This window comes from Elephas maximus, chromosome 9 (genome assembly GCF_024166365.1).
Source record: "Elephas maximus indicus isolate mEleMax1 chromosome 9, mEleMax1 primary haplotype, whole genome shotgun sequence".
NCBI classification, from domain to species: Eukaryota; Metazoa; Chordata; class Mammalia; order Proboscidea; family Elephantidae; genus Elephas; species Elephas maximus.
The window spans coordinates 44,700,471-44,712,657 of record NC_064827.1 but is presented as its reverse complement, the minus strand read 5'-3'; the positions used below and the strand labels follow the sequence as shown (position 1 = coordinate 44,712,657).

General features: G+C 45.9%; 1 protein-coding gene across 12 annotated transcripts in view; it reads right to left on the bottom strand.

Moving 5' to 3' along the window:
• The window catches only part of SPAAR (small regulatory polypeptide of amino acid response), a 79,115-nt gene extending 69,330 nt beyond the window's left edge, over positions 1–9,785 (bottom strand). For 2 of the 12 annotated variants that reach the window (XM_049896668.1, XM_049896678.1), the window contains exon 1: positions 7,021–8,534. Coding sequence is in view for 1 of the 12 variants with exons in the window: in XM_049896679.1 (XP_049752636.1) it covers positions 8,534–8,761 (228 nt within the window). In the remaining 11 variants the exon portion in view is untranslated. Of the gene's footprint in view, positions 1–5,462; positions 5,640–6,531; positions 7,001–7,020; positions 9,166–9,642 lie in introns of those variants that run through there. The other 10 variants (XM_049896670.1, XM_049896667.1, XM_049896679.1 and 7 more) reach the window with 10 other exon arrangements.
• Positions 9,786–12,187: the final 2,402 nt, after the last annotated feature.

Genomic DNA, 12,187 nt, shown 5'->3' with positions numbered 1-12,187 from the left:
GGACTTCATAAAAATTAAGAACTTTTGTTCATCAAACAACTTCATCAAAAAAGTGAAAAGATAAGACAAGCCATCAACTGGGAGAATATTTTTGGAAACCATATCTGATAAGAATCTAATAACCAAGATATATATAAAACCTTGACAACAACAAAAAGACAACTCAATCATAAAGTGGGCAAAGGACTTCAATAGACATTTCACCAAAGAGGACATTCAAATGTCCACCAAACACATTGTCTTAGTTATCTAGTGCTCCTATAACAGAAATACCACAAATGGGTGGCTTTAACAAATGACCTTCAGCAAAATTTTATATGTGTGTGGTATTAATGGTATTGTTAGATAATTTCTGTATTCAGTTGGATCACCTTTCTTTGGAAATGGTACAAATATGGATCTCTTCCAGTTGGTTGGCCAGGTAGCCGTCTTCCAAATTTCTTGGCATAGACAAGTGAGCACTTCCAGCACTGCATCCATTTGTTGAAACACCTCAATTGGTATTCTGTCAGTTCCTGGAGGCTTGTATATCACCAGTGCCTTCAGTGCAGCTTGGACTTCTTCCTTCAGTACCATCAGTTCTTGATCATACAATACCTCTTGAAATGGTTGAATGTTGACCAATTCTTTTTGGTACAGTGACTCTGCGTATTCCTTCCATCTTCTTTTATGCTTCCTGCGTGGTTCAGTGTTTTACCCATAAGAAATAGAATCCTTCAATATTGCAACTCAAGGACTGAATTTTTTCTTTAGTTCTTTCAGCCTGAGAAATGCAGAGTTCTTCCCTTTTGGTTTTCTAACTCCAGGTCTTTGCACATTTCATCATAATACTTTGTCTTCTCCAGCCTCCCTTCGAAACCTTCTGTTCAGCTCTTTTACCTCATCATCTCTTCCTTTTCACTCTAGCTATTGGACGTTCGAGAACAAGTTTCAAAGTCTCTTCTGACATGCATTGTGGTCTTTCCCTTCTTTCTTGTCTTTTTAATGACCTCTTGCTTTCTTCATTTATTATGGCCTTGATGTCATCCCACTACTCATCTGGTCTTCATTCATTAGTGTTTAATGCATCAAATCTGTTCTTGAGATGGTCTCTAAATTCAGGTGGGGTATACTCAAGGTTCATACTTTGGTTCAAAGAACTACCATATGACCCAGCAATTCCACTCCTAGGTATATACCCAAAAGACTTCAAATCAGAGACTCAAAGAGACTTGTAAAACGATGTTCATTCAGCACTATTCACAACAGCCAAAAGGTGAAAACAAACTAACTGCCCATCAACAGATGAAACGGTAAACAAAATGTGGTATTTATACACAATGGAATACTACTCAGCCAGTAGGAGAAATGAAGTCTTGATACATGCTACAATATGGATGGAGCTTGAAGACATTATGCTGAGTGAAATAAGTCAATCACAAAAGGATAAATATTATAAATGACCTCACTTATATAAAAAGATAAGAAAAGGTAAATGTGCAGAGACCAAAGTTTATAAGTGGTTACCAGGGGTGGAAGGGAGAGGAAAAAAGGGGGTTAACAGTGATAGAAAATTTGCATTGTTTAAGGATAGGGTTGCAGAGCAGGTTATTATAATTGCTGTCAATAAGTTGTTTACCTGTAAAAGGTTGAATTGGCACAAGTTGTGTGATCAATATATTTACAATGACAAAAAAAAAAAGTAGCTGCTGAGGCTGCTTATGTACAACCAAATACTTCATGGGATCTGGTTCCTTGATTTGGAGATTTAGGGTCATGGTTTCATGTGACATCACAGTTAATAGGCCTAATAAGGTGTTCAGTGCTTCTGTTCTATCTCCTACTTCATTGTGTAGTGTCTGAGGTTTAAAAGCTTATAAGTAGCCATCCAAGGCACAAGAATTGCTCTCTATTTGCCTGGAGCAATAGAGGAAGGAGAGCCAAGAATAGGAGGAGGATATGGAATGTGTGGCTCATTGCCTCCATGAACAACTGCCTCCTTTGCCATGAGACCAGAAGAATTGGATGGTGTCCAGAAACCCTGGTGGCGTAGTGGTTAAGTGCTACGGCTGCTAACCAAAGGGTCAGCAGTTTGAATCCACCAAGCACTCCTTGGAAACTCTATGGGGCAGTTCTACTCTGTCCTGTAGGGTCCCTACGAGTAGGAATCTACTCGACGGCACTGGGTTTGGGCAGCTACTATTACTGAATATTATGATCAAAGAGTCCATAGAAGAACCATGATCAAAAGGGGGAAAATGCAGAACAGAATTTCAAAGTCTCACGGACTCTAGACTTTCTGGGGCCATGGAGGGCAGATGAACCCCTGAAACTATTGCCCTGAGATAATCTTTAAACCTTAAACAGAAAATATCCCCTGAAACCTTTTTAAAACCAAACATTAATTTAGCTTAACTAGTAAAAAATGTCTGCCTTGAGTGTAATGCTCTTTTAAGAACTATCTATATGAAATCAAAGCGACAACTGCAACCTGAACAATTAGACAGGAACCTTAGGGGGCAGTGAGTTTATGTTAATGAGGGAAGAACAACTCAGAAAAGGAGGGTGAGAATGGTTGCACAACTCGAAGAATATAATCAATGTCACTAAATTGTACACATAGAAACTGTTGAATTGGTATGTTTTGCTGTGTATATTCTCAACAACAAAATAAAATTTAGGGAAAAAATAATAATATTTTTACATCCCCCAAAACAGAAAGAGCATAATCTCAGAGTAAAGGAAATGTACTTCAGATTGTAAATACTTAGCTTTGTAAAAAAACATACTACATTGTCTTTCCTTTCCTCATTTGGAAGATGAGGTCTGCAAAGCTTCTTTATGGACAGATAAAAAAAACAGGTACCAACATGTAAATCCAGGTTTGGGAACAGCTGCTCAATTGCTAAATTCCCTTTGCAACATCCTCTTCTTAAACACCTCCAGCAATGGAAACACAACTCTTCCTCGGCTAATTCCATCCAGCACTAATGGGTAGGAGGGTTCTCTTTAAATTAGGTTAAAATTGGCAGCTTCCACCCTTTGGTCCTGGTTTTGCCCTGAGGCCCTCCATGAAGAAATCTAAACCCTTTTTTATTTTGATGTGTGAAAGCAGCACTCAGATCCACCCCACCACCACCACCACCACCACCTATCTTTTCTTCCCTAGGCTAAATCCCCCAGTCCCTGCGGCCAGTATTTAAACCTTCAGCTGGCCTTGCAATGAGGTACATTTTATGCCTTCCAGGCGCCTGGTTGCTACAAAGTAAACATCACAGATATTGCGAAAAGACCCTATGAATGGTGAGGAGACTGGAAATTTCTTTCCCAGGCTAACTAAGAGCAGTATAGAAATTTACTCCCCAGCCTTCTTGGCAGGTGGATAGGCCTCATACTTTACAAATATCATCTGTACCTCCAGAACAGCCTCCTCCCCCATGCCTCCTGAGTCCCTAAATATTGCTAAGTTCTTTCATTGGTCACGTCGCATTACTGACCTTTCAAAGTGTCTTGCCAGTGGTCTGTGCTTGCAATAGGAACAGAATGCATTAGCATGCTGTCTAATTTAGAGTTTGTTTCTTTGTGAATGATAGAAAACTTCAACAGTGACTTACATAAGATAGAAGTTCATTTCTTGTTGATGTACTAGCCTAGAGGTAGGTATGGTGCCCCCACAGTATCAGTAACCCAGGCACCTCTATCTGTGGTTCCCCCAAGTGTGGTCTCCCTCCCCAAGGCCCCTTTGGGTGCAATATGACTTCTGTAGCTGCAGCCACTGCATTCATGTCCTGGCCAGATGGTAGGAGGAAAGTCAGAGAGCAGTACTTCCCTTTATTTAAGGACATTTCCCAGAAGTTGCACACCACTTCTGTTAGTCGTTTCTAGCTCCAAAAGAGGCTGTGTTGTTGTTATTGTTTTTCTAATAAGGATGTATACTAGCTTCCCAGGGCTGCCCTTACAAAGTACCACAAAATGGGTGGCTTTAAACAACAGAAAATTATTGTCTCATAGCTCCCGAGTCTAGCAGTCCAAATTCAGGGTTTTATTTGCTAAATATGGGACCCCTACTCCCATATTTCTCTGCCCCTCCCAGTCCCCACCTTCCTGCACCTTCTCTGACGGCTCTTCCTCAGGGCCTTCCTTTTGTCAGCAGTGTGCTGGCCTTGACTACCTTCTGTTCTCAAACTCCCTGCTCTCCTGGGCTGTCTTTCCCACCCTTCAGTTCCACCTCCACTGGGGCTGGCTGATGTCAGAGTCCTCCAGGGATTTTCTCTCTGCTCCTATACTGCAGGGGCCACCTCTCCCCTGCGGTGTCAGCATTCTGCAATGCTACCGTGTCTGTACTTGGAGAGACTGTACCTGCCCAGCTTGACAAGCGAGGCTGCCTCTTTGCTGTCTTCCTCCTCCTTTGTGACATCCTGGCTAGCTGTGGCAAGAAGTGCTTCCCTTGGGAGCTGGCTGGTGTCCAGCTTCATCTCTTATGTCCAGTCAAGCTGAACTTCCCCCACATGTCCTCTGAACCTCCACTCATGCTGTTCCCTCTGCCTGGAACATCCTCCCCCAAATTCTGCTTATTGAAGTCCTCTCTTCAAGTCTGGCTCAAGGGCCACCTCCTCCCAAAGGTTTCTCTGGGTGTCCCCAGATCTCCCGTCCCTGAGCACACAGAGTGGGTAATCTGCAGACTGGTCTTATCGAGGTCCTGACACTGGGACTTCACTGAGTGCTGGGACCTTGTCTGATGACTCCCATGTTCCCAGGGCAGTACCTAGTACATAGTAAGTGCTCAACCAGTGTTCATTGAATAAAGGAGTGAATGACTGAATAAATGAATGAGTGAGTGACTGGATGAATGAGTAAATGCATAGGTCAGTGAAGAAATAAGCAGTGAGTGGCGGGAGGGGTAGTGCATAGACTGGGGGGGTGGATGAGCACGTGAGCCCTGAGAAGGCTTTGAGGTTTGACAAACTGCCCACCCTTCAGGGTGAGGCTGGCTTCCCTGACGTTGCTCTGCATGCACAGTTGTGTGACCCCAGCCTGCAGGCCCTCTTCCACTGAACCAGTGCTCAGCAGAATTTGGGGGAAGATGTTCCAGGCAGAGGGAACAGCATGAGTGGAGGTTCAGAGGACACGTGGGGGACGTTCAGCTTGACTGGACATAAGAAATGAAGCTGGACACCAGCCAGCGCCCAAATCTCACTGAAGCTGGGCCTGCAATCCTGAGACCCTGGGATCCTGGGTTGAAGTATCTGCCTCGGACTTGCTAGGTGACCTTGGGAGACCCCCATCCCTGCTCTGGCCCCTGTGTCTTCACCAGTGAGGGAGAGACCCAAGACAACCACCACTGCCCTTAGAACCTGCTAAAGTATGCCTCGACTTGGAGCAGAGGGAGGCTGAGGCCCACTCCCCTCCCAGGTCCTACCCAGCCCTCTGTCTCCATCTGGAGCTCTCATGCCAGGCATTTCTTTGTTTCTGCACGTGCTCACCATCTCTGACTGGTCTGGGCCTCTGAGAATGGAACACCACTGAGTTCCCGTGGAGATGCACCACCCAGGTCCCCCTTCAAGGAAGGATTTGCTTACAGCTGCGGGAAGTATGGTCAGCAGATAGACGCCATCGGTGAGCTCCTTCAGGACCTGCCTCTGTGACAGAGAGCGGCCTGCCTGTGAGGGGAGAGGGAATGGCTAGAACTCAGAGTCAGAGCAAAGGCAGAGGGACATTGAGGCCCAGCCACTGCAGCCCCACGTGGGCCACGCTGACAAGCAGGACACCTCCAGAACACCCGCAAGCGGCTCAGGCTTTATCAGGTTGGCCTCACAGTTTGACTTCTTCCGTGGCCCAATCCTGCTTCCTCCTTATTCCCTCACAGGTGTTGACCCCTAATAAACATCTTGCACCCCAAACTTTACTTTTAGAGAACACAACCTGCAACGGTTGCCTTCACTCAGTCTTCCTGGGCCTCCCTGCAGCCAGTTCCCTTCCACACACATCTATGAAGGCTCTGCTTGGGAGCTCTGGGGTTCCAGAGTGACCCAGACATGGCTCCAGGAGCTCTTGTCCCCAGGATGTGCCCCTCCCCTCCCCATCCTGGCCTCACCCCATCTTCTCTCCATCAAACCAACTCCCTGCTTCTCACCTTCTCACCCCTCCAGACCCAAACCTCACTCTCTGAGCATCCTGCCTCTGGCAACAGCAGTCTGTCTGGGTACCCTCAGAGGCCAGAGTACCCCTCAGAGTCAGTCCTGCCCTCCCAACAGGAAGGTACTGGGAGAGCTGGACAGAGACACACGGTGTCATGAATTGAATTATGTCTCCCCAAAAATGTGTGTATCAACTTGGTTAGGCCATGATTCTCAGTATTGTGTGGTTGTCCTCCATTTTGTGATTGTAATTTTATGTTGAGAGGATTAGGGTGGGATTGTAACACCACTCTTACTCAGGTCACCTCCTTGACCCAAGGTAAAGGGAGTTTCCCTGAGCGGTGGCCTGTACCACCTTTTATCTTTCAAGAGATAAAAGGAAGGGGAAGCAAGAAGAGAGTTGGGGACCTCATACCACCAAAAAAGGAGCGCCGGGAGCAGAGCACTTCCTTTGGACTCGGGGTCCCTGGGTGAAGAAGCTTCTAGTCTGGGGGAATATTGATGAGAAGGCTGACAGAGAGAAAATGTCTTCCTCTGGAGCTGATGCCCTGAATTTGGACTTCTAGCCTACCTTACTATGAGGAAATAAATTTCTCTGTGTTAAAGTCATCCACTTGTGGTATTTCTGTTATGGCAGCACTAGATGACTAACACACACGGGTACAGGTGGCTCATAATTTTGCACACTGCACGCTTCAAACCATACTCTTTGGACATGGCCCAGCAATTATTTTGTGGGCACAGAGAGAAACAGATTTTCTATTAATAACAATGAAAGAATTCTTTGACGTGAAAACAAGAGCTTTGTTACATACTCAGAATGTAACATAACATTTTAACTTATTTGAAATTGTCCTTTAGTTCAAGAGTTTTCTATCATTCTTTAATGATGTAAGTCACTCACATTCCCTAAGAATAGAAGTGACCTGTTAAGATACAGTCTCTTTCGAAATAGGTTTAAAAGTCTTCTTTCTGTCTTTCCTGTTAGTAAAACACCTTCTGCTTTCTGTGACTCTTCATTTCTCTTCTGTTTTCTTTTGTGGTTTTCCAAACCAGACAGCTTCTTGGAAGACCCATAAAAGGGTACACATTTTCACTTATAAAATAAATCACTTGTTCCCAGAAAACAGCTGTACACGGAACACTTTGGTTTCATAATTCCAGGGCTGATTTCAGGCGACTCGCAGCTGGCAGGCCTCAGGGTTGGGCTCCACGCAGTTTTCATATGCAAAAGCAAAAAATCCTCAATTAGGGGAGCAGATAAGAACTGGTTTCTAAAAGTGTCCACTTGAGGGCGCTGCTCCTTCTAGTGGAAGTAGAAGCAGTTGTGTAGCCTCCTGGGGTAACCTGGAGGTAACCCTGTAACAATGAGTTCCAGTGAAATTTTAGTGCCCCATATAGATCAGCAGAGCTGGCCCACCACACAATCCAACACCGTGTCTGCTCACTCACTCTTTGGACACATCCTAAGCCCCATCCTGAGGGCAAGATCAGAGCTGACTCCAGTGGCATCAGTAGGGTTGGTGTCACCCAGTGTGGTAACTCAGGGTGTTACCCACCTCATGGACCTCCTCCCATACCAGACAATACAGAATCTTTAGCGATGTTGATTATCAATTTTAATCACAGAATAATATGTGATGAACATAGCTATAAATTGCTTAAATGCAATACTTCTTAGATTATATGAATACTAACAACAAAATTGTAAAATCTTTCTACATTGAATTACAACATTATTAGTAACTGAGCGGAAGCCTTTTTTTAATTTTTCTCCTTACTACTTAATTCTTACTTTTTTTATTTTTCTTCTTACTGCTCCTTACTACTTAAGTCTCAAAGAAGGTTTTGATGTAGGTTTGCAAATACTAATTATCACAATATTATAGGTAAAACACCAGAAAATTTGACCAAATCAGCAACTACAAAAGACACTGGAGCAGGAAGACAACAGCACATGGTTTTAGCCTGTTCAGACTGTAATTGGGTAGTAATGACTGCTCTGACCAGATCGCATTAGAAGGTTCAAAAACTTAGCATAGAGTTTTAACCTTGTAAGTATATTGACACATGTAAGCTGGACTTATGAAAAATATTTTTGTTTTATAGCTAACTACGGGGATTTTTTTATGAAAAATAATAAATTTCTGCTGAAACATTGCACAAAAATTTTATAGACAGTCGTTTTGCTGTCACCCACCCCCTGCAGCCCCCCAGTGATGCCACTGGCTGACTCCCACCTGGTCCCACCTCTTGGGCTAGAGGGCAGCAAGCTGGGATGCAACAAGGAGTTCCCAGGATACAGGAGGGGAAGAAGAGGGATGCAGGACTTGAGGAGTGGGACACCAGGGAAGGCTTCCTGAGGGGTGGGTGAGTCTGGACCACCAGCAGGGTGAATCCTGGGGGATGGTTAGGCCTCACATGAAGGTCCAGAATTCCCGGGCACCAGCTGCCGGCTGGGTATGGCGGCCCGGCCCTGTGAAGAGAGATGCCTCCTGGTGAAATGTAGCCACCGTGAAGCTGGGGCCAGGGCCTCCCTGAGGATCCTGGGTCTTTGGGTCATAGCTGAAGCAGCAGAGGATGCAGGTGATGGCCACAGTGACCACAAACAGCACCGCCACCACCCCAATCACCGCAGTTTCCATGGTTCCACGAGGCAGCTGACCTCTTGAGCAACCTCGGGTGCGTCTCGGAGGCTTAGCTCCCCATCTGAATCTTGGGGGGTCTGGGTGATTGAAGGTCCCTGTGCTCCAAAGCTGCTTTCCCAGTAGTCCTCGCAGAATATGCAGGTCTGAAGCGGTGGGTCGAGCGTGCTCTAGGCTGCTGGGCGCCCCCACGTGGCCCCACTCGGATCTACGCTGCTTCGTGTATGCTTTCTAAGCCTCAGGCCAGGCTTCCAAGAGCTGTGGTCAACTCAGCTGGCAGCTTCTGGAAGAAGCGCTGTTCGGAAAGTTATGAGCACAAGGCTCTCTGGACACTGAGGAGGTGGGAGGAGGAGGCAGAAGACTGCTCAGAGGGAGCCTTGCCAACCCCAGCCCTCTCGTGAAGCCTACGAATTTCAAGATAGATTGTACGCTCAGACGAAAGACAAAATACTCCCAGGCCTGTGGATTCAGCATAAGCCCGGGCTCCTCCCCTCAAGGGGCCTTGGGCCAATCCCTGTATCAGCCTTCTGCACTACCTCCCAAGCCCCCAACCATGGACATGCTGCAGAGGAAGGCAAGTGCCACTCTGGGCAGGGTGGGGGGACGGGAGGATAGCTAGTTCCCCACAAGTGCCAAGAGGGCTCCCACCGGGACTGTGTGCGGAAGGGGCGCGTTTCATTTGGCCCCCGTTGGGCATGGAGGAGCGAGAGTCAGTTCAGTTAGGGCAGGGCGTGCTCTGAGGCGCTGGGTATCCAAGCCCCTCCAATGACACACTATAGGCTCCTTTGCCCTGAGGTCTCAGGAGAAGCCCTCTTCTGTGCCAGCCACCCACCAGCCCTCCTTATGCCCACTGCTCACATTCAGGTGCTGTTAAGACTTACCCTGGCCACTCCGATGGGCCCTCCTGCCCCAGGGACCAGACCATGGCAGCTTATCCGTGAGTGCTGCAGCCTTGGCCCTGCTTAGACTTGGCTCCGAGTTGTCTGAGCAGCTGTGAGCACTTCCTGAATCCCTTCCTCCAATTGTGAATGAGGACCCAAGACCTGCACAGCTGCGTCCCCCACTGCATTCACCCCACCCCCACACACACCCCTTGTCATCCTGGCCCTGCCCCCTGCTGGATTCTCTACTTGGTGGAATTTGAGGGATGAGCCAGGCCCAGGCCACTGAGTCAATCGCCAGAGGGGTTCTGTCCTGGCCCTCACTGTTCTTTCATACCTACCACCTCCTCAGACCCCCAGCACTTTCAGAAGGGAGACTGGGCTTTTAGCCCTACTTTACAGATACCCTGAGAAGTGAAATAGTGAGCAACAATAATTTCAGGTACTGGACCAAGCCAGACAATATCAGCCCTGTGAAGTGTTATTGTCCCCATTTTGCAGATGAAGTTGATGTTAGTCATAAAGGTTAAATGACCTGCCTGCAGTCCACTGCTAGTTAGAAATGATACCGGTGCACTAGATGGTGCAGGAGGGGCTTCCCTCTCTCCACTCTTAGCTCAGTGCTCTTTCAGGGTACCAGCAGACCTCAGAGATATCACTTCATCCTGTAGTTTTATTGATCTGGTGCAAAGACCCAGAGGTCAGAGGACTGGCTCAAGATCCTTTTAAATTTCTCCAAGGCCACCGTGAACTTCTTTTAGCGCCAGTGTGAAAACACTGCCTACTGACAGAATGGGAGGGCAAATGTTTGGAGCAAATGAGGTCATGCCCTATCAGCTCTCTTTCCTTTTTCTAAGATGATCGGACTATCTGGACCCTGGGATCCTCCTCCATGTGGGCAGAGGAGGATCATGGAGCACACAGAGGGTGGTGACAGGAAGCTAGACACCTTGGGTTATTTTTCTGACCAGCCTTTGTATTAACTGGGGCAACCAGAAGCAGAGAGGAAACATGATGAACTGATCTGTGGTGCTTGAGGCTTCAGATTGAATTACCAAAATCAACTACAGTAAGTCCCTGAGTTAAGAATGTCTGACTTACAGAAAACTAGTACTTGCCCTTTAATGTTACATGAATTTGCCTCACTTTGAAACAATTGAACCAACCCCTACTTGCAACAAAAGTCTTCATCACAATCACCTTCACTTGCTGCAAGTGGAAGTTTTAAATCATTGAAAAGGCTTCAAAACTTTTCTTGCACTAAAAGCTAAATAAGAACTATGCCTTAGTTATCTAGTGCTGCTATAACAGAAATACCACAAGTGGATGGCTTTAACAAAGAGAAATTTATTCCCTCACAGTACAGGAGACTAGAAGTCTGAATTCAGGGCACCAGCTCCAGGAGAATGTTCTCTGTGTCAGCTCTGGAGGAAGGTCCTTGTCATCAATCTTCCCCTGGTCTAGGAGCTTCTCAGCGCAGGGATCCCAGGTCCAAAGGACGCACTCTCCGGGCTCTTCTTGCTTGGTGATAATGAGGTCCCTGTCTCTCTGCCTGATTCTCTCTTTTATATCTCAAAAGAGATTGACTGAAGATACAATCTAATCTTGCAGATTGAGTCCTGCCTCATTAATATAACTGCATCTAATCCTTCCTCGTTAACATCATAGAGGTAAGATTTACAGCACATAGGAAAATCATATCAGATTACAAAATGGTGGACAGTCACACAATACTGGGAATCATGGCCTAGCCAAGGTGACATACATTTTGGGGGGGACAAAATTCAATACATAACAAAACTTATGCACCTGTTCCAATTTACCTACAAACTGGAGGCTCAGGAATGGATCTTGTTCATAACCCAGGGACTGCCTATAGTTAATTCAAAGGGTACCAGGGAAACTGTGTTTCAGTTTTGGTTCTTTGTTCCTTTGACTTCTTGTTAGCCTGTAATTTGAGAGGATATGTGGTTGTAGGCTACTTGTGGTAGATGTGAGTTGTTGAACATTTTTTAACTTGAATAAAAGATAATTACACCATCCTCTTAGTTTTTGCCTTGTGTAGGTTTCCTCTTCTGTTCCTGATATTTGGGGGAAATCCTTTAGCCTTCTTTGATTCACCTGTAAAATAGGTGTGAGCTAAAGAGTTTACAGTTATCAAGGATTTCGTTTTACTTAGATCCACAATCAACGCCTATGGAAACAGCAGTCAGGAAATCAAATGACGTATTGATTGGGCAAATCAGCTGCAAGAGATGTCTTTAGTGTTAAGTGTTAAAAAGCATAGACATCACTTTGAGGACTAAGGTGCCCCTGACCCAAGCCATGGTGTTTTCAATCGCCTCATACCATGCAAACACTGGACAATGAATAAGGAAGACCAAAGAAGAATTGGTGCATTTGAATTATGGTGTTGGCAAAGAATATTGACTAACCTGTGGGCTGCCAGAAGGATGAACAAATCTGTCTTGGAAGAAGTACAGCCAGAATGCTCCCTGGAATCAAGGATGGTGAGATTTTGTCTTGTGTACTTTGGACATGTTAT